This window comes from Osmerus mordax, chromosome 22 (assembly GCF_038355195.1).
Source record: "Osmerus mordax isolate fOsmMor3 chromosome 22, fOsmMor3.pri, whole genome shotgun sequence".
Taxonomy (NCBI): domain Eukaryota; kingdom Metazoa; phylum Chordata; class Actinopteri; order Osmeriformes; family Osmeridae; genus Osmerus; species Osmerus mordax.
The window spans coordinates 402,501-423,233 of record NC_090071.1 but is presented as its reverse complement, the minus strand read 5'-3'; the positions used below and the strand labels follow the sequence as shown (position 1 = coordinate 423,233).

Below are 20,733 nucleotides of genomic sequence, written 5' to 3'. Positions count from 1 at the left end.
TGTTTAACTACCGTGTGTGTCTCTCTGTATGTGAGTGTATGAAATATAAGTATATATAAGGCCATGATTTATATTGATTAATATTTCTGTAATTCTACTGTTGCTTTGGCAATATGAACAATTGTTGTTTTCATGTTAGAGAGAGAGAGACAGAAAGATACAGAGAGAAAGGAAAACAGAGAGAGAGAGAGAGCGAGAGCAAGAGCGAGAGAGAGAGAGGAGAAAGGACCCCCCCCTTCCCGGCCCCCCCCCCCCCCCCCCTCCCGGCCCATCTGCTGTGATCACCATCAGTCTCAGCTGAACGGCTGTGACAAACGCAGCTCTGAGCAGGGGGAGAGAGAGGGGAGAAAGGGGGGAGAGAGAGGGGAGAAAGGGGGTTCCTTCTATTGTCTCCTCCCCAACAGGACGTGTCAGTAAAAGCGGGGGCGGGTCCTGGGGGTGTGAGGGGAATTAAAGGGGTCTTGAAGACTAAGCCTTCAGCTGAGAGGACGAAGAGAGCCGGGAACCAATCAGAAGCCCTCTGCCCCACATTCACCGTACTAAATGAACAATTACGCTAATCACACAAGCCATTTGTAGCTCACACACACAACGGACAGAGCTGACACCTCTTGCTTCTTTTAGAGCAGAGTGGAGGTTAGATGTACTGTAAACACACACGTGCACACAGCACGCACGTGCACGCAGCACACACGTGCACGCAGCACACACGTGCACAAACGTGCACGCAGCACACACGTGCACAAACGTGCACGCAGCACACACATCTACTTTTTGCCACGTCAGCTCATGTTTGTATTATTGGATTGTCTTGTATTACCACAGAGATCAACATTCATCACAATAAACACTCAGGAAGTCTCCTTGATTGTGATTAGGTTGACTGGGACAGAAACATCATGCGTCCAGATAATGAGGTTTATCAGAAGAGCAGCCTCTGATCTGCATACGGGCAGAGAGCATCTGGCCAATCAGCTCACAGGGTCCCTCACGACACAAAAGATGAATGGAGTCAGCCGTAACTAGGGCACATGTAGCATAATCATGAAATATTAAAGAAAGCTCTTTCCTAATTGAATAAACAGAAGCAGGGAGACACTGAGTGCTGAATCCCTGACATGGAGGACTGGGACTCCAGAAGCTCCTCCCTCCCTCACTGTGTCTCTCCCTCGCTCTATCTCCCCCTCTCTCTAGTACACATGGCTAGAAGTAAAGAAGCTGACATTACAGCACACTCATGACCAGTTCATTCTGCCAGCGTCTAGGTGTGTGTTCTTAGAATGTTGCTGATAACACACACACACACACACACACCTAAGGGCCTCCGAGACGATGAGCTGATTCACCCTCAACTCTTCCTCACCCTAACCCTCACCCTAACCCTCAGCTCATCCCTCACCCTAACCTCACCCTAACCCTCACCTCGTCCCTCACCCTCACCTCACCCTCACCTCACCCTCACCCCTAACCCTCACCTCACCCTCACCTCGTCCCTCACCCTCACCTCACCCTCACCCTAACCCTCACCTCACCCTCACCTCGTCCCTCACCCTCACCTCACCCTAACCTCACCCTAACCCTCACCTCACCCTAACCCTAACCCTCACCTCGTCCCTCACCCTAACCCCTCACCTCGTCCCTCACCTCCACCAGAAGTGTGTAGTTCTAACAGTGTTTCAGTGGTCAGAGTGGAGGGAAGGTCTGTATTCATGATCGCGTTAACTTCAGTTAGCATTAATTTTGGAAGAAAGAAATGTGTACTGTTCCCTCCAACTGTTCCCTCCAACTGTTCCCTCAAACAGTTGGAGGGGAGTTTTGAGGGGGAAAAAAACTTTTTATTTGAAAATGTCGGCTGCTCCAATTAGAATGGTAAAATACGATCAAAAAAATGCTTGCCTCAGACCGGACCTCTCTCCTCAGACCGGACCTCTCTCCTCAGAATCCAGGCTGTGATTGTATGACTGATCTGCATGTTTGTATGTTTGACTGCAGCTTCACTACATCTGGAAGGTGAGGAGAGAGAGAGAGAGAGAGAGAGAGAGAGAGAGAGAGAGAGAGACAGACAGACAGACAGAGAGGAGAGAGGGAGAGGGGAGAAGAGACAGAAAGAGAGGGAGAGAGATAGAGGGAGCAGAGAGAAGAGACAGAGAGAGAGGAGGACCGAGAGACAGGCAGACAGACAGGAGAGAGGGGAGAGGAGAGGAGAGAGAGAGATCCATCTCAGGTGCTTGGAGATGTAGAGGATTCTGACACATGGAGATGTGGTGGAGCAGAGCCTGCCCTGTAAAGGAGGGATCAGTCTCTGCTCAAGGAGACCACACAGACCCCAGAAGAACAGGAGGTCTCAGGGAAGCTTAGCTTTATCACATTATAGCATTAGGACTGGTCAACTTATCCTATTAAACTTGTAAGTTCCCCTGGCCTTGGCCTGAGTAGAGAGGCAGAGAATCAACTTTCTTGGTTGGTGAGGGGGCAGGGTTGGTGAGGGGGCAGGGTTGTTGAAGGGGGTTGGTGAAGGGGGCAGGGTTGGGCAAGGGGGCAGGGTTGGTGAGGGGGGTTGGCGAGGGGGCAGGGTTGGTGAGGGGGGTTGGCGAGGTGGCAGGGTTGGTGAGGGGGCAGGGTTGGTGAGGGGGGTTGGCGAGGGGGCAGGGTTGGTGAGGGGGGTTGGTGAGGTGGCAGGGTTGGTGAGGGGGGTTGGTGAGGGGGGCAGGGTTGGTGAGGGGGCAGGGTTGGTGAGGGGGGTTGGCGAGGGGGCAGGGTTGGTGAAGGGGGTTGGTGAGGGGGGCAGGGTTGGCGAGGGGCAGGGTTGGTGAAGGGGGTTGGTGAGGGGGGCAGGGTTGGTGAGGGGGGGTTGGCGAGGGGGCATGGTTGCTGAGGGGGCAGGGTTGGGTGAGGGGGGTTGGCGATGGGGGCAGGGTTGGTGAAGGGGGTTGGTGAGGGGGGCAGGGTTGGTGAAGGGGGTTGGTGAGGGGGGCAGGGTTGGTGAGGGGGGTTGGCGAGGGGGCATGGTTGGTGAGGGGGCAGGGTTGGTGAGGGGGGTTGGCGAGGGGGCAGGGTTTGGTGAAGGGGGTTGGTGAGGGGGGCAGGGTTGGCGAGGGGGCAGGGTTGGTGAGGGGGCAGGGTTGGTGAGGGGGCAGGGTTGGTAAGGGGGGTTGGCGAGGGGGCAGGGTTGGTGAAGGGGGTTGGTGAGGGGGGGCAGGGTTGGCGAGGGGGCAGGGTTGGTGAAGGGGGTTGGTGAGGGGGGCAGGGTTGGTGAGGGGGAGTTGGCGAGGGGGCATGGTTGGTGAGGGGGGTTGGCGAGGGGGGCAGGTTGGTGAGGGGGGTTGGCGAGGGGGCAGGGTTGGTGAGGGGGTTGTGTGAGGGGGGCAGGGTTGGTGAGAGTCAACCCTTCTGGTCCACCTGATGTTGACACTGGAGGATGAAAAGCTGCTGTTTGTTTTTGTCAGGAAAGTGCTTCTTGTTGATGGAGGAGAGGCGGGCTAAGAGGGAGGAGGGATATGAGAAGAAATCGAAGCAGATAGTAGATGCTTCTAAGAGAATAGCCCAGAGAAAGTAAAGCTGTAATTTTAAGTGTTGTTCTATCAAATCTAAATAAAACATGTTTTGGTTTTAAATCATAACATTAAATACAATTGTGTTTTCGGGATTTAACAATGGTACATGCAAAGTTCCATGACAATCACTCCCTCAAACGTGTGTTAATATGACAACAGTGAAACAGTAAATAATAAATTCCAGGAATAAACAGGAGAACAGGAAAAGGTCATAAAACAAGGAAGTCCAAGATGAGTGGAATGTAAGTGTCTCTCCTTCCTCCCTCTGGAGGATTGATGGCCTCCATATTCAGAAGGTTAGAGGGTGGGAGGGCGTGATTTCTCTACAATGCAGTGATGAGACACCGTCTAATGAGGGGAGGAGGCCTCCACAGCACAGCTTTCTGCTCCAGATGAACAAAAGACTTTATGGTGTCATCCATCACTGTCACCGTCCTGTTCTGCCAACATCCCAGGGAAAACAGGAACCAAACCACAGCCAAGTCATCCATCTGCAAAAGTCTCCATCACAAAGATGTGTCTTTATACCGATCCTTGTCTTCCCTCCATGGAAACGTGCACTGGCTGTCCTGACTCCACAGGGGGGATCTGACACTGTCGTATAAGAGGGAGATCTCCTCTGTGTGTGTCTATGTGTGTGTGTGTGGCAAGTAGTTAGGGGCGTCAGGAAGGACAATCCCCTGTATTACATCACTTCCTAGGTGAGGGACCCTGGGTGAGGGACCCTGGGCTGGTAAACACTGGGGTCAGAAGCCCCTCATTCTCCTGTACCCCCTGCACCTCCCACCTAGGGACCCCTACGCAACCTCTCACACACACACACACACAGACCCCCACCTGCCCACTCAGGGGGGAAATAACCCCAGAGAAGGGGGGCCACCAACACCATTGAGATGGAAAGAAGCAGCACAATGGAGGGGTGAAGTTTAAGAAATGGTCTCTCTTCTCTTGTGGACGTTGTGTCACTGTGAGGACTGAGATGGAGTGCCAAGGTCATTAGATGACGTGATAAATGCCCCAGGCCAGCCAAACACTGGGCTAAAAACTCTACTCTTTTGTCACGTTTAGTGGGTTTGACCCAAAGCAGCATTTCTCAAGTCTACACACAAAGCTTGTCTCCTAAAACATTGTTTCAGATGCCGCAGCGGTGGAATGGAGAATCTACCAACACAACACACATCTGTCAAACAAATCTCCCTACCACCTCACCCCTCTCCTTACCTCTGCACCCTTCTTCCTTACCCCTCTCCTCACCTCTCTCCTTACCTCCTCACCCCTCTCCTTACCTCCTCTCCGCTCCTCCTCACCCCTCTCCGCTCCTCCTCACCCCTCTCCTTACCTCCTCACCCCTCTCCGCTCCTCCTCCAGCTGGTGAAGAAGCTCCTCGATGTATCTGTTGGAGTCCTCCTGTGAATAACAACACAGGACAAACCTGGTCAGCACGGAAACAGGAATAAAACAAACCAAAACACTTGCGCTCAACCACACAAGATTATGACTTAAACCTTAAACCAGACCCCAGACATCCACCCCTCCAGACCCTAACCCCTCCAGACAGAGAGAGAGAGGAAAGGGTAACTCCAGAAGCTCCTCATGGTAAGTCCTTGAGGCCATGCAGCACACCAGCTGTGTCATGTCAAGAGGGAATCGCCACACTCAACTAAACGTGTGCTACTGAATTACAGCTTGGACCCAATGAGCTGAGACCAGGATGGAAAAACAGATGTTCAGCTTATTTGGCTTGTCCTAATGATTTGCTTCTCTAAGACCTGACTGTATAAAACAGAAGAAGGGAGGGGGAGGGGTGTAAGAAATAGGCCACAAAAGCGTAGTATTCCACATGTGAGCTGAGCAGAGAGCAGTGGTGAGAGTGACTGTGATTGCTAATGAATAACCAGATAGCGTTTTGGCGGCTAGCGCGGCTCTCATGACCGATACTAATGAACTTGATGTAATCTCTCCAGCTCCTGACAAATCTCCGAGCCAGACCACTATCTCAGCAGGACAGATGCCTGGCATTGATTTCCTAGACTTCAGTCATGTGCTCTCAGGGTGTAATTTAATTAAATGACGGGGATTTCCTCAGGGACATGAACAAGCAGTGTCCAAGACTCCCTTCATGGATGCTGTAAACAGAATCAATGTCCTGTTAGCTATAGCCTGTTCTGGCCTGTGAAAGTACAGGTAAAAATTGATCAAAACAACGTATAAATATTAGTGGTGGGTATATATTCATTTTTTTAATCTAGATTAATCTCACTGTAATCTATGCGTTAATCTAGATTAATCTAGATTAAAATGGCTCATTTGAATTCCGCCGAAGGCATTCAGAATATGTGTGCTACCCAAATAATGACTAAAAGTAAGTCTTTGAGAACGGGTTTCTCAAACCAGGTGGCGCATTAGACCAGGAGCTCATCTCCTGTTTCCAAAATACATCACAAACTGCTTGAGAAAGCTGTTCTACTATGATAATTGGTGATGAAAATAAATTATGTTCAATAAGATGTACTTGTGTTTATTTACTGTTTATTAGATTAGCTTGGCTGATAGAGCTGTGGTGACGGGCTTGCCTGGGTTGCACTCAAACGTAGTTTGACGACGACTCTTCGCCTGCGCTAACCTACATCAGTGCTTGGCCCGGCATCTTCCGCATTAGCTAAGGGATGCTTTGCGTTTAGGTGGTATTTGAAACTAGCGTCTGCTAAATGACTAAATGACTAAATGTAAACTGGAATAACTCCTACAGTAAACTAATTCCGCATAGCACAAGGCGCAAACAACCTTAGTCTTGTCGAGGTTTCCATTCTGAAGCTTCTTAAAAATACATTTTCCCTGAAGCAAACCAGGAGGTTTCATAGCTGCATCGATGTTAGCACGTCACGTTTGATGTGATAATTTCATACACAAGGCATACACACAGGTTCAAAGACTCGTTCTCGCCCTCTACAGTGCAATTCGGCTAGGTATACATCCGCGCTGAAATATCAAGGTGAAAGTCATCATAGCTTGCGTAGTATAGACCCAGCTCCCAACCCAACTTTGAGAATAGATTAACGGCGATATTTTTTTTATCGCCGTTAAGAGTCACAGCGCGTTAACGCGCGTTAACGCCGATAACGGCCCACCACTAATAAATATATATATAATCTGACCGCTGCATTGCTATTCAGTAATATGACAGATGCAGTACAGCTGTTCGAATGTTGCAGTAGCAGCAGCGTGCTTGGGGGTGTGTGTGACGTGTGTGTGTGTGTGTGTGTGTGTGTGTGTGTGTGTGTGTGTGTGTGTGTGTGTGTGTGTGTGTGTGTGTGATTGGGTTGGCAGGTTATTGGTCATGTGAAGACAGTCTCTCCCTGCCTCCCTCATCAGGGTTGAAATCCAGCTCTGGTCCTCTCCCTCATCAGGGTTGAGGTCCAGCTCTGGTCTTCCTCTCCCTCATCAGGGTTGAGGTCCAGCTCTGGTCCTCTCCCTCATCAGGGTTGAGGTCCAGCTCTGGTCTTCCTCTTCCTCATCAGACAACCAGTCCATGCTGAAATCCCTCAGATAACCTTAGAGGGGCGCCAGGGGCAACCACTCCCGTTTCCGGGGGAAGGGTTGCTATGGCGAGCGTAGTGGGGTCTGCGGACACCAGCCTGCCTCCTCAGACAAACATGAGCCCCTCACAGCTGTCCATAAAGGGACAATGCACGTTTTTATCATGGCTTTCTGGTAGAAGGGTGGAGCCAGCGCTGGGGAGGAGCCAGCGCGGGGGAGGAGCCAGCGCAGGGGAGGAGCCAGCGCGGTGGAGGCTCAGTGGGGGAGGAGCCAGCGTGGGGGAGGAGCCAGCGTGGGGGAGGAGCCAGCGCGGTGGAGGCTCTCTGGGGGAGGGTTCCACACTTGCATACCTGTCCAGAGTGCTGAGGAGTGGGATTACCTGTCTGGACAAAGACAGCCTGTTCCTCCTGCAGGGGGTTCCTGCTGCTTATCAGATGTTCCCTGGTCTCTCAAGCCCACACACACACACAGTCTCCACTCCCAGGTTTCTCTCTCCCCACATCAACACCGAGCCACAGACAGGAATCCAAATCCTGCAGATTATCTTTCCAAACACGAAGATAAGTCCCAGCCTCACCAGGCCTCTCTCCCCTCTTGTTCATACAGGGGCATTCATGCCTGCTGCTGAACACTGACAAACTGTTCACCATGCAAATCACCCCGCAGAGAAAACATACTCTCCCTGCAGTCCGGCACTGCTACAGAGCTACCTGTGTCAAGACCAAGCACACGCTAGCAACACGCCTGTTGCAGCAGAACTGACCCTCCCTCCAGAGGGGAAACTCTAACTAGGGAGGAGCTCCAAAGGAATGTGTGTCAGAAAAATAAACACAGTGGTATTCACCCCAGGGTCCATGTTTCCAACCATAACAGGAATGTGGAGGGCGTGTCTGGGACTGTCTGTCAGTGACCAGCAGCCTTACTATCGTCTGGGGACTCATCCACGACCAGGTGTGTTTAGACCGGGAGGGGGGATGACGGAAATTAAAAGGAAACCTGGCAACCCAGAATAATGCCCCCTTAGAGAGAGAGAGAGAGAGGGGGGGAGGGGGGAGGGAGGGAGGGAGGGAGGGAGGGAGGGAGGGAGGGAGGGAGGGAGGGAGGGAGGGAGGGAGGGAGGGAGGGAGGGAGGGAGGGAGGGAGGGATAGGAAGACAGTGAGCTAGATGGACTGACAGAGAGAGACAGAGACAGAGAGACCAGAGGAGATCTGACAGAGGATAGGGGATCAGGTAACAGGGCTGGTGTTGAACAGATGTCTCTTCAGCAGGGATCCTGGGCTTCTGTTTGCCCCAGCCATGACCAGGGGAAGCTGTTGTCCATCTCTACGAGAACAGGCGTGACTCAGTTCAGGGTCTAAGAGTCTTAAATAAGCAGCTGATGGAAGAGAGAGAGAACATCCACCTGAACAAGAGAGAAAGGAAGTGAACCCTAACCCTCACAGAGTCTCTCTGAGGCAAACATCCATAGTGACCAGACACAACACACAACATTCATAGTGACCAGACACAACACACAACATCCATAGTGACCAGACACAACACACAACATCCATAGTGACCAGACACAACACACAACATCCATAGTGACCAGACACAACACACAACATCCATAGTGACTAGACACAACCCACAACATCCAGCTAGCAGGTGTTCAATGACTACTGAATGACTAAGGGCAGCTAGTGTCAGGTTTATGACAGACTGTTTCATCCCCAGTCTGTCTCCCTGGGCAGTCTGTCTCCGAGTCCAGGCATGTGCTGGGCAGATGTGGAGGTGAGACACATTCCTGGGGAAAGCACTCGAGCCCGTCAGCAATATTTACAACCATTTAAGCTAAATCTATCTAAGGACCATTGTGGAAGAATCAGACAATGTGTTGTTTGTGCCAGCACCATCGATGTTTCCCGGGGAAACAGATCTGTGGGTTATGTTTCAACCTGATTGTCTGTGTTCTCCAGGAATGTGTTCAGGAGGTTTCTGGTAGTAAGGGGGGGGGGGGGGGGGGGGTAATGGGGGTGTATGCTAATGTGCCACCAGGACTGTGTTTGTTGTGGCTCCTGTCATCTCTCCATGCCTCTCATGCTCATCACACCCATGTCTCCTGCCTTCAGTGACAGTGACGGACAACTGTAAAGTAACATCATGGGCTACTGGTTTCACAGGTTGTGTGAGTGTGTGTGCAAGCGTTGAGGCCAGAAAGGTTATCTTGGATGAGGAATGGGAAATGCAGGAAATGATTATTGTCCTGAACTTTGACCTCTGAGAGGACTCTGTGAGGTCATGAATACCAGGCTGTCTGAAGGGTGCAGTGTGACTGACAGCTAACAGACTCTCTGGAGTAGCCTCTCCCCTCCAGCCTCTCCCCTCCAAGCCTCTCCCCTCCAGCCTCTCCCCTCCAGCCTCTCCTCTCCAGCCTCTGAGGATGTTACACAACTGTGGTAGAGGTACGTAAATTGTCAAATAACATTAACATTTTTACACTATATTAATTTACACTATATTAAGTTGCCACAGACACACACACACATAGTGCATATCAGAAGTCCAGCAGTAGATTAAGGTTCAGACGTGAGTGTTTTTAACAGTGTTTCAGTGGTCAGAGCTGAGGTTCTAACAGTGTTTCAGTGGTCAGAGCTGAGGTTCTAACAGTGTTTCAGTGGTCGGAGTTGAGGAGCTGCCACAGCAGAACAGCACAGCTGCTTCACACATTTTTTCACTTGAAATAAACGAGGACAAACTTCCCTCAACCTCTCCGTCAGGAATGTGAAGATATCCCGTCTGCTATGTACCCCCACACTAATGACCGCTGTCATCTACTCAAGTGGAGGTCTATTTTTAGCGGCCATGTTTGTTTGATTGATTCCAGATAGGCCGTGGGGGGGTGGGGAGACAGAGCTGCTGGTTCTGCTGCTTTAGAGAGGATGTCCCTGTTCCAGGGTGAAGCAGCCCGGCTGTTCCAGGGTGAAGCAGCCCGGCTGTTCCAGGGTGAAGCAGCCCGGCTGTTCCAGGGTGAAGATGCCCGGCTGTTCCAGGGTGAAGATGCCCGGCTGTTCCAGGGTGAAGATGCCCGGCTGTTCCAGGGTGAAGATGCCCGGCTGTTCCAGGGTGAAGATGCCCGGCTGTTCCAGGGTGAAGATGCCCGGCTGTTCCAGGGTGAAGATGCCCGGCTGTTTCTGGGTCTAAGAAGTCTGTGAGTTGTGACTGGTGTGCTGATGCCTGCTGTGAGATCTCATCTACAGGACGTCTGTCTCCCCCACGACAACAACACCGCAGCACGGTCAGTATTTGTTTACCTAGCGAAGCCTCTTCATCTGGGTCATTCATGTGGTGGATTTAATCCCTGCTGGAACACGTGGAGAGAGAGAGAGAGAGAGAGAGAAAGAGAGGGAGAAGAGAGAGGGAGAGGGAGAAGAGAGAGAGAGAGGGAGAAGAGAGAGGGAGAGGGAGAAGAGAGAGAGAGAGAGAGAGAGAGAGAGAGAGAGAGAGAGAGAGAGAGAGAGAGAGAGAGAGATGTGTCTTGAGACCAAAGGAATGCTTCTCTGTTCTGTCAGACCCACTGAAGTCACGACATGAGACAGGAAGTAGGTCAGAGGAGCTGCAGAATGATTCAGCCAGGAGCCCCTCACCCCTCTAACTCTCATTATGCTGATGCTGGCTATCAGGGAGGCAGGGAGGCAGGGGTGAGGGAGGGAGGCAGAGAGAGGCAGAGAGAGGGAGGGACTGACTTCTGACCCCGGGTCCCAACCCCTTCCCCCCTCCCTCCCTCCCTCCCTCCATCCCTGAGGCTGCTCACCTGAGGCCCACCTCGCTGCACACACACACCACACACACACCACACACACACCACACGCACACACATACACACACAGCAGTAAGAGTCATTCCAGACCACCAGCTGCCTCACCTGGAAGGTGTGTGTGTTTAAGTACCTAGGGACGGAAGCGTTTACTGAGTGTGTTCTAGGAGGTTCCATCAGCCGGTCCAGACACCAGCACCTCTGATCACCTGCTGATCACTGAGAAACCTGTCATCAAACACATACTTTACAGTTCATCCAGGCTTTCATCAGCTGTTTGCAGTTCAGGTCCTGGCCTAACCCTAACCCTGACTGAAGTGTATGTGTTCTTAAACCTGACTGAGGTGTGTGTGTTCCTAACCCTGACTGAAGTGTGTGTGTTCCTAACCCTAACCCTGACTGAGGTGTGTGTGTTTGTTCCTAACCCTGACTGAGGTGTGTGTGTTCCTAACCCTGACTGAGGTGTGTGTGTTCCTAACCCTGACTGAGGTGTGTGTGTTCCTAACCCTGACTGAGGTGTGTGTGTTCCTAACCCTGACTGAGGCTGAAAGGCAGAGCAGCTGATACAACCATCACACATAAAGTCAGACACGCCAATCTCCAAACACACAACCACACAAACACACGCTCTGACTGAACTCCAGCTTCCAGCGCTGCATGAATAATATATACCTTCATTGGGGGAAAGTAGGGGAATGCAGAGCTCAAATTCAGCTGTTTAAAGGTAATAAGGCAAGCTCAAACGAGGGCAAAGTTAATTAATCATCCATGACTTCCTATTCAAGGCTGGGTGACGACTGCAGCTGCAGGGTGTTAGCATATGCTACGTAGAGCAGCCAGCCAGCCTCCACACACACACACACACACACACAGTCAGCCAGCCAGCCAGCCTCCACACACACAGCCAGCCAGCCAGCCTCCACACACACAGCCAGCCAGCCAGCCTCCACACACACACACACAGTCAGCCAGCCAGCCTCCACACACACACACACACACACACACAGTCAGCCAGCCAGCCTCCACACACACACACACAATCAGCCAGCCAGTTAGCCAGCTTCCACACACACACAATCAGCCAGCCAGCCTCCATACACAGGAATGTTTAGACCGTTAAAAACAAACGTGTCAAGTTAGCACAGGGCGGGTGGTAGTGGGGGGGGGGGGGGGTGGGGGTGGTCTCAGAGTAGCAGGGTGAAACATGCATCCCAGCCTCTCCACCTCTTGGTCACAGAGGAGCCTAACCCTCCCAGAGGATCCTCACCCTCCCAGAGCATCCTCACCCTCCCAGAGCATCCTCACCCTAACCCTCACAGAGCATCCTCACCCTCCCAGAGCATCCTCACCCTCCCAGAGCATCCTCACCCTAACCCTCACAGAGCATCCTCACCCTCCCAGAGCATCCTCACCCTAACCCTCACAGAGCATCCTCACCCTCCCAGAGCATCCTCACCCTCACCCTCCCAGAGCATCCTCACCCTCACAGAGCATCCTCACCCTAACCCTCCCAGAGGATCCTCACCCTAACCCTTACAGAGCATCCTCACCCTAACCCTCCCAGAGCATCCTCACCCTAACCCTCCCAGAGCATCCTCACCCTCCCAGAGCATCCTCACCCTAACCCTCCCAGAGCATCCTCACCCTAACCCTCCCAGAGCATCCTCACCCTCACCCTCCCAGAGCATCCTCACCCTCCCAGAGCATCCTCACCCTAACCCTCCCAGAGCATCCTCACCCTCACCCTCCCAGAGCATCCTCACCCTCACCCTCCCAGAGCATCCTCACCCTAACCCTCCCAGAGCATCCTCACCCTAACCCTCCCAGAGCATCCTCACCCTCACCCTCCCAGAGCATCCTCACCCTCACCCTCCCAGAGCATCCTCACCCTCACCCTCCCAGAGCATCCTCACCCTAACCCTCCCAGAGCATCCTCACCCTAACCCTCACAGAGCATCCTCACCCTAACCCTCCCAGAGCATCCTCACCCTCACAGAGCATCCTCACCCTAACCCTCACAGAGCATCCTCACCCTCACCCTCCCAGAGGATCCTCACCCTAACCCTCCCAGAGGATCCTCACCCTAACCCTCACAGAGCATCCTCACCCTCCCAGAGGATCCTCACCCTAACCCTCACAGAGGATTCCACTTTAGACACTTTAGGGGGAAAAACCTCAGAAGCTCATGTTTTCACAGAAACACAAATCACCTCTCAATCCTTCCACAGAAGATGGGGGGAATTTCCTCTCTCCAGATAGAAGTCAAATGGGAGTCAGGTGGCTGAGCGGTTAGGGAATCGGGCTAGTAATCAGAAGGTTGCCAGTTCGATTCCCGGCTGTTCCAAATGATGTTGTGTCCTTGGAAAAGGCACTTCACCCTACTTGCCTCGGGGGAATGTCCCTGTACTTACTGTAAAAGTCGCTCTGGATAACAGCGTCTGCTAAATGACTAAATGTAATTGTAAATGTAAAGCCTTGTCTCATCTGAAACTCATTCCTACTCTCCTCCTCCTCTCCTCTCCTCCATCCCAGGACACACTACCCAACACAGCTAGACACTATTAAGAAGGAGGAAGAGAGAAGGATGAGGAGAAAGATGAGGAGAAGAGGATGGAGGATGAGGAGAGAAGTAAGAGGAGATAAGAGGATGATGATGAAGTACTCACCAGAAGCAGCTCCAGAACAGGAATGTTGGAAACGTTCCTGCATATCGATACCATGGCAGCATGGTCCATTCTAGCCCCTCTCTCTTTCCCTCTCACTCTCACAGTCTATGTCTACATATGCCTACAGAATTGTTTCTCTTTCTCTCTCCTCCTCACCCTCTTTTTCAGGCGGTGTGTGTGTGTGTGTGTGTGTAGGGAGTAGCAGGTGTGTTGTGTGTTAATGTGAGCATGGTCATCAAACATTAACAAAGTTACCCCTGAATCTCTGACCTGTTTCCTGCCCCTGCCTCCTCCCTGCTCCCCAAGTCTGCCTCTGTGCATGCGTGCATGCGTTAATGCGTGCGTGTGATTGAGCAGTGCAATGGGAACTGACAGCCAGACTCAGTGAATGAACTGACATTTGCCTCTGGAATACTCTCCTCAGAAAGATAGAGGAACACTCGACAAAGAGAGAGAGACAGAGAGAGAGAGGGAGGAATGAGACAGATAGAGAGGAAGAGGGGGGGGGAGAGAGAGAGAGAGAGAGAGAGAGAGAGAGAGAGAGAGAGAGAGAGAGAGAGAGAGAGAGAGAGAGAGAGAGAGAGAGAGAATGACACAGTGAAATGGAACGGTTAAATAGTCATTTGAAATAATCAAGTCTCCTCAATGAATTCTCTCGCACAGAATTTTCCTCTGGATATTGAATGAGAAAGTATTGGTAGTCCTCCCATGCCTGATGCAACATGTTGCCCCAACATTCCTACATAAACTCAGCCTATACAGCTCATTTTCTGTAAGATGAGTGTTAAGAAAGGCGCCCCCCATATAAGCTGTATTATTATTGTTATAATGAAGGAGGTGACTGTGTGCTCGTGTCTGAGAGGGATGAGGTCTTCAGAGTGATGAGGTCTTCACAGGGATGAGATCTTCAGAGGGATGAGGTCGTCAGAGGGATGAGGTCTTCACAGGGATGAGGTCTTCAGAGGGATGAGGTCTTCAGAGGGATGAGTGCTACAGAGGGATGAGGTTTTCAGAGGGATGAGGTCTTCAGAGGGATGTGAAGACATCTTCAGAGGGATGAGGTCTTCAGAAGGGTTAAGGTCTTCAGAGGGATGTGAAGACATCTTCAGAGGGATGAGGTCTTCAGAGGGATGAGGTCTTCAGAGGGATGAGTGCTACAGACTCCGGCTGCATTCCAGCCCTCAGATCATCCTCAGCATGTCTCAGCACACGCCTCACCAAGCCCCACCAAGCCTCGCCCAGGAATGTCTGTCGACAGGCCCTGCCTTGCACAACACCACTGAGCTGTGTGTGTGTGTGTTTTTGTTTCTAGGTCATTTTAAATCAAAGCATCATACCGATGCCATCCAGAGCTGACTAATTGTTTTCCATAAAGCGGTGACTCATATCCTAACAAATTACATGTCATTGTGTCATTTGCTCTTGTTTAAGCGATTATTCTGTATTTAGCAATCCCCTGCAACGCCTCCCTCAGCAGCAGTCCCCTGGAACAGAGTAAACATGTCACACGCTCTCAGGGACAAACACTTCCTGAACTTTAACCTCCAAACACGGACAGGTGTAGGAAGCTGCCTTCAACACCTGTGATCACTGGGAACCAATGATGTTCTCAGATCCCAGACCAACATGATCAGGATGTGATCACAGTGTGTGTGTGTGTGTGTGTGTGAAGGAGATGAACCCGGGATGGGCTTAACCCCACCACACCCTCTATCTCCTCTTTCACACACCCACCTCCTCCTCGCTCTCCCCCCTCTCTCTTCCTCCGTCTTTCCCAGCTGCAGGGTGGAGGATGAGGAAGAGGTGGGGGATGAAGAAGAGGGGAGGATGAGGTGGAGAAGGATGAGGATGAGGAGGACTTCCTCACTGACAGATGCTGAGCTCTTCCCCTCTTCTAACAAATCCTGCTAGCTGCCCTTTGCCAGCCTCCTTCATAACCTCCCAGAGCTAGCTAACGCTAGCGTACTATATCTCCACACACAGTGCTAACGCTAGCATACTATATCTCCACACACAGAGCTAACGCTAGTGTACTATATCTCCACACACAGAGCTAACTCTAGCGTACTATATCTCCACACACAGAGCTAACGCTAGCATACTATATCTCCACACACAGAGCTAACGCTAGCATACTATATCTCCACACACAGAGCTTACGCTAGCATACTATATCTCCACACACACAGTGCTAACGCTAGCGTACTATATCTCCACACACAGTGCTAACGCTAGCATACTATATCTCCACATACACAGTGCTAACGCTAGCGTGTTATATCTCCACATACACAGTGCTAACGCTAGCGTACTATATCTCCACACACAGTGCTAACGCTAGCATACTATATCTCCACATACACAGTGCTAACGCTAGCGTGTTATATCTCCACATACACAGTGCTAACGCTAGCATACTATATCTCCACATACACAGTGCTAACGCTAGCATACTATATCTCCACATACACAGTGCTAACGCTAGCATACTATATCTCCACATACACAGTGCTAACGCTAGCATACTATATCTCCACATACACAGTGCTAACGCTAGCGTACGGGTGGGGGTGGGTCCTCCGTGCGGGCGGGTACCGCTCTCTTTAGACAAGAAATACACATGTCATCAAGGGGGGTTTGAAGAATGTGAAACAAGCTAATAAGCAGAAGGTCAGCGATGTCAGCCTGTAAGTGCATGCTGCCGTGAAGGAGCTTGTTAGCTGTCCTGCCAAGGAACACTCACTGCTCAAATGTACTGGATGGATTTACAGTACGATCTTAAGGGATCATGTTATTGTGTTGTTGTATTTACCTGAAAGCAGATGGGGTCATTGGCTTCCTTGATTATCACGTTCTATTGAATGTCATGATACCATATTCACCTTCCTGGCACAGAAAATTAGGAGTACATTTATCACATAGAACAAATAGATTCACAGCTATTCACAACCACGCAGCAAGCGTTTAATCAGTTATGTGTAACACTTGATTATTAACCCCCCTCTGCATGGAGGGATCTCAATTTGTTTGTATTTTCTATTAATTATGTCTGAGTGTGATTGCATGGCTGAACACACAGGAAACACTTCTGGCAGGAAGGAGAGTTTGGTTGATGGAAAACAGCTTTTCAAAGCTTGTAAGAATCTGGGTTAGGCAGCCCTCCAACTGCAATGCTAAACCTCCTATGAAATAAAACTTAGAATAGAGCTTTGAATCTCAACGTAGTAATAATACACATCAACCTCACTACTCTGCTGTTACACCTGCCCCAGCAATGCTGTTACACCTGCCCCAGACCTGCTGTTACACCTGCCCCAGCAATGCTGTTACACCTGCCCCAGCAATGCTGTTACACCTGCCCCAGACCTGCTGTTACACCTGCCCCAGCAATGCTGTTACACCTGCCCCAGACCTGCTGTTACACCTGCCCCAGCAATGCTGTTACACCTGCCCCAGACCTGCTGTTACACCTGCCCCAGCAATGCTGTTACACCTGCCCCAGCAATGCTGTTACACCTGCCCCAGACCTGCTGTTACACCTGCCCCAGCAATGCTGTTACACCTGCCCCAGACCTGCTGTTACACCTGCCCCAGCAATGCTGTTACACCTGTCTCAGACCTGCTGTTACACCTGCCCCAGCAATGCTGTTACACCTGCCCCAGACCTGCTGTTACACCTGCCCCAGACCTGCTGTTACACCTGCCCCAGCGCTGTTGTTACATCTGCCCCAGACCTGCTGTTACACCTTCCCCAGCACTGCCCCAGACCTGCTGTTACACCTGCCCCAGCACTGCCCCAGACCTGCTGTTACACCTGCCCCAGCACTGCTGTTACACCTTGTTCATGCATCGGTAGAGTTATGGTTGTGGTGATCATTTGAATTTCATTTCACAAAACAAAAGTCAGCCCATGGCTCATGTTTGTTTTCATGTTGTGTGGAGGGTGGGGAGGGTGGGGCTGGTCTACACATGGTGGAACTGTAGGAAGAGACATAGCCTAAATACTTCACCACCATTTCATAAGAGACAGGCTGTTTTGTCTTTGGAAGGTGTGGGGAGATTAGCTTCACACAGCAGGTGTGCGTGAATGTGTCAGAGACTAAACATGTACTGACGTTGAGGTTTCGAGGGATTTCTCACTTTGCAGCTAAAGACTGAGGTAAAGGCATTCCAGTGGCTTTAAACCAGGTCTTTACCTTGGCAGACAACAGTGATGACCTGAATTATGTTATATTAACTATGACATGACAAAAATGTGACCCAAACAGACATGAAAGAACAATGCCAAAAATACTTATCTGAACAGGTTTGAACGAGAATTAGCTGGAGGGTAACATGCTTTAGAAATATACAAACGTGAAATGACATAAGTGTTTGACAGACCCAGCCCGTTTACAGGACTAGAACTGGAACATGAGACAGGCCTGTAGCCAGACGGAATGGGAGAAATGTCTGTCTTGTTTTTGTAGATCTGAGGGTCACATCCTCCCAGGAAAAGGAGTGTTTAAAGGTCTGGAAGCTTATCTGTGCCAGGGACCATGCTGGGACCATGCCCATTACACAGACCCACACCCAGGGTCACAAGGGCTGGGACCATGCCCATGTCTCAGCACCAGACCCAGGTCACAGACCCAGGCCACAGACCCAGGCCACAGACCCAGGCCACAGACCCAGGCCACAGACCCAGACCACAGACCCAGACCCAGGCCCAGGCCACCGACCCAGACCCAGGCCACTGACCCAGGCCACAGACCCAGACCCAGGTCACAGACCCAGACCACAGACCCAGGCCACAGACCCAGACCCAGGTCACAGACCCAGGCCACAGACCCAGACCCAGGTCACAGACCCAGACCACAGACCCAGGCCACAGACCCAGACCCAGGTCACAGACCCAGACCACAGACCCAGGCCACAGACCCAGACCCAGGTCACAGACCCAGACCACAGACCCAGGCCACAGACCCAGACCCAGGTCACAGACCCAGGCCACAGACCCAGGCCACAGACCCAGGCCACAGACCCAGACCACAGACCCAGACCCAGGCCACAGACCCAGACCCAGGCCACAGACCCAGGCCACAGACCCAGGCCACAGACCCAGGCCACAGAACCAGACCCAGGCCACAGAACCAGACCCAGGTCACAGACCCAGGCCACAGACCCAGGCCACAGACCCAGGTCACAGACCCAGGCCACAGAACCAGACCCAGGTCACAGAACCAGACCCAGGCCACAGAACCAGACCCAGGCCACAGAACCAGACCCAGGTCACAGACCCAGGCCACAGACCCAGGTCACAGACCCAGGCCACAGACCCAGGCCACAGAACCAGGCCACATAACATACAGAACCTAGGCAATCGTCTAACATAAACTAGAACCTGTTCATAGGGCCCAATGCCAGTCCAACACACACACCAGATCAGAACTGGCCCTCTAGCAGTACTGTATGGCCCACTCCCACTCATAATGAGAGAGAGAGAGAGAGAGAGAGAGAGAGAGAGAGAGAGAGAGAGAGAGAGAGAGAGAGAGAGAGAGAGAGAGAGAGAGAGAGAGAGAGAGAGAGAGAGAGAGAGAGAGAGAGAGAGAGGGAGAGAGGGAGAGAGGGAAGGAGGTAATACATACATGAGCAGATGAACAGACAGCGTGCTGTTAAATTATAAAGCATATCTCAATACCATCCCCACTCAGCACAGTTAATCAGGTCAGAGGACTGGGACTGATCTGAGCCGTGAGAGTCCAATCTCACCATGTTGTTGCTGTCGGTGATAAAACAGGAGTCATATAAATGAAACTGAATGACCATGAACAGGCACACACAGTTCTGTAATGACAACATCGATCGTTTTGGTTTCCACAGCTCCTGACATGTTTGCATTGTGAATCAGAAGACAAATGCTTTCATCCATCACCCCGTTTATGAGACATCGTCTACATCAGACCAATGATGGGAGCAGTGATGGAACACAATGAGGTGGGAAGGCCAATATGCACCCAAACACACGCGCACGCACACACACACACTCTCTCTCTCAACACTGCCTACTAGAAAAGCAGTGCAGTCCTGTATTTACCCTAGCTGGCCTCGTTCACTGAGGTAACCCACAAACACACACCCGTGCACACAACACATGCACACACACATTGCGCAAGTTTCCACTTGTGTGTTGAACAGCTGAACACCGAGAGTAGGCCGTCAATCACACAATGATGTTTAAAAGAGAGGAAAAATAACCTGCTTTCTCTCCACTGCCTGACAGAGGAGAGGAGAGCTTACCCCCAGGGTGTTCTGCAGGGACAGTCTCTTCAGCGTGTCCCTCCTGTGCTGTAGTCTGCTCACAGATGTCCTCTCCCTCTGCATCCTGCCCGGGCCCTGGCGACCCCAGGCGACCCCTGCCCCTGGAGAAGGCCAGGAGAGGAACGGGTGAGGAAAACAAGGACAAAGTCACACTTGAGGCTTGTTCCATGTGGTTCCTGTAGAAAGGCGCCACAGGAATGAGTCAGCAGGACATTCCCCTCAGCAGAGGTCAGAGTCCATGCCTCCCTCCCTGACTCCACACTCCTTCATGACTGAACACCTCCTCTCTCTCCCCCTCGCTCGGTTTATTATTGTGCTCTGCACTGGCCAGATAGTGAGCGGAAGGGTTGCAGGGGTCAGAAGCAGAGATCATCTCTGAGTGGTTACGACGTGAACCCCCCCCCTGACTGGCTGTTGTTGCACCCTCTCCAAACAGAGCTGGGAACAGGCCTGACCTGGCCAATCAGAGCCCAAGGCAGAAGATAAACACTTCACTTCACGCATACTACTCCTTTACAGAGAGCAGGGCTCTCTCTGCTCAGCGTAAACACACAACTTCCTCCTGCTGAAGCAGCTAACCCTGAGGTCAGAGGTCAGGATGTTGAAGGGTCACAGCCTGTCTGACATAGTGAGGTAGGGACCTAGAAACTCAGAAAATACACATTATCATCAAGCTGTCGATATGCCGCCTATAACAGACCTAACTGAAGACACATTTGCTTCTAATGTAAATAAGTATGTTGTCATTTCTGTGTCTGTAGATTTAAATGCTATGAGGAGGAGAGAGGCGGGGCTAACTGCCATGCTTCGGCCGTTTGCAAGCCATGATGTCTCTCAAACAAAAACAATATTGCGCTCGCACGGTCAGAGCTCATTTTG

General features: G+C 51.5%; 1 protein-coding gene across 1 annotated transcript in view; it reads right to left on the bottom strand.

Moving 5' to 3' along the window:
• LOC136966421 (nck-associated protein 5-like) overlaps window positions 1-19,949 on the bottom strand; it is a gene marked incomplete at its 3' end in the record, with an annotated part of 78,091 nt that extends 58,142 nt beyond the window's left edge. The window contains exons 1-2 of the mRNA XM_067260926.1: window positions 19,834-19,949; window positions 4,894-4,961 (exon numbers count right to left, since the gene is read on the bottom strand). Coding sequence (XP_067117027.1) covers window positions 4,894-4,961; window positions 19,834-19,917 — 152 coding nt within the window. The remainder of the gene's footprint in view (window positions 1-4,893; window positions 4,962-19,833) is intronic.
• Window positions 19,950-20,733: the final 784 nt, after the last annotated feature.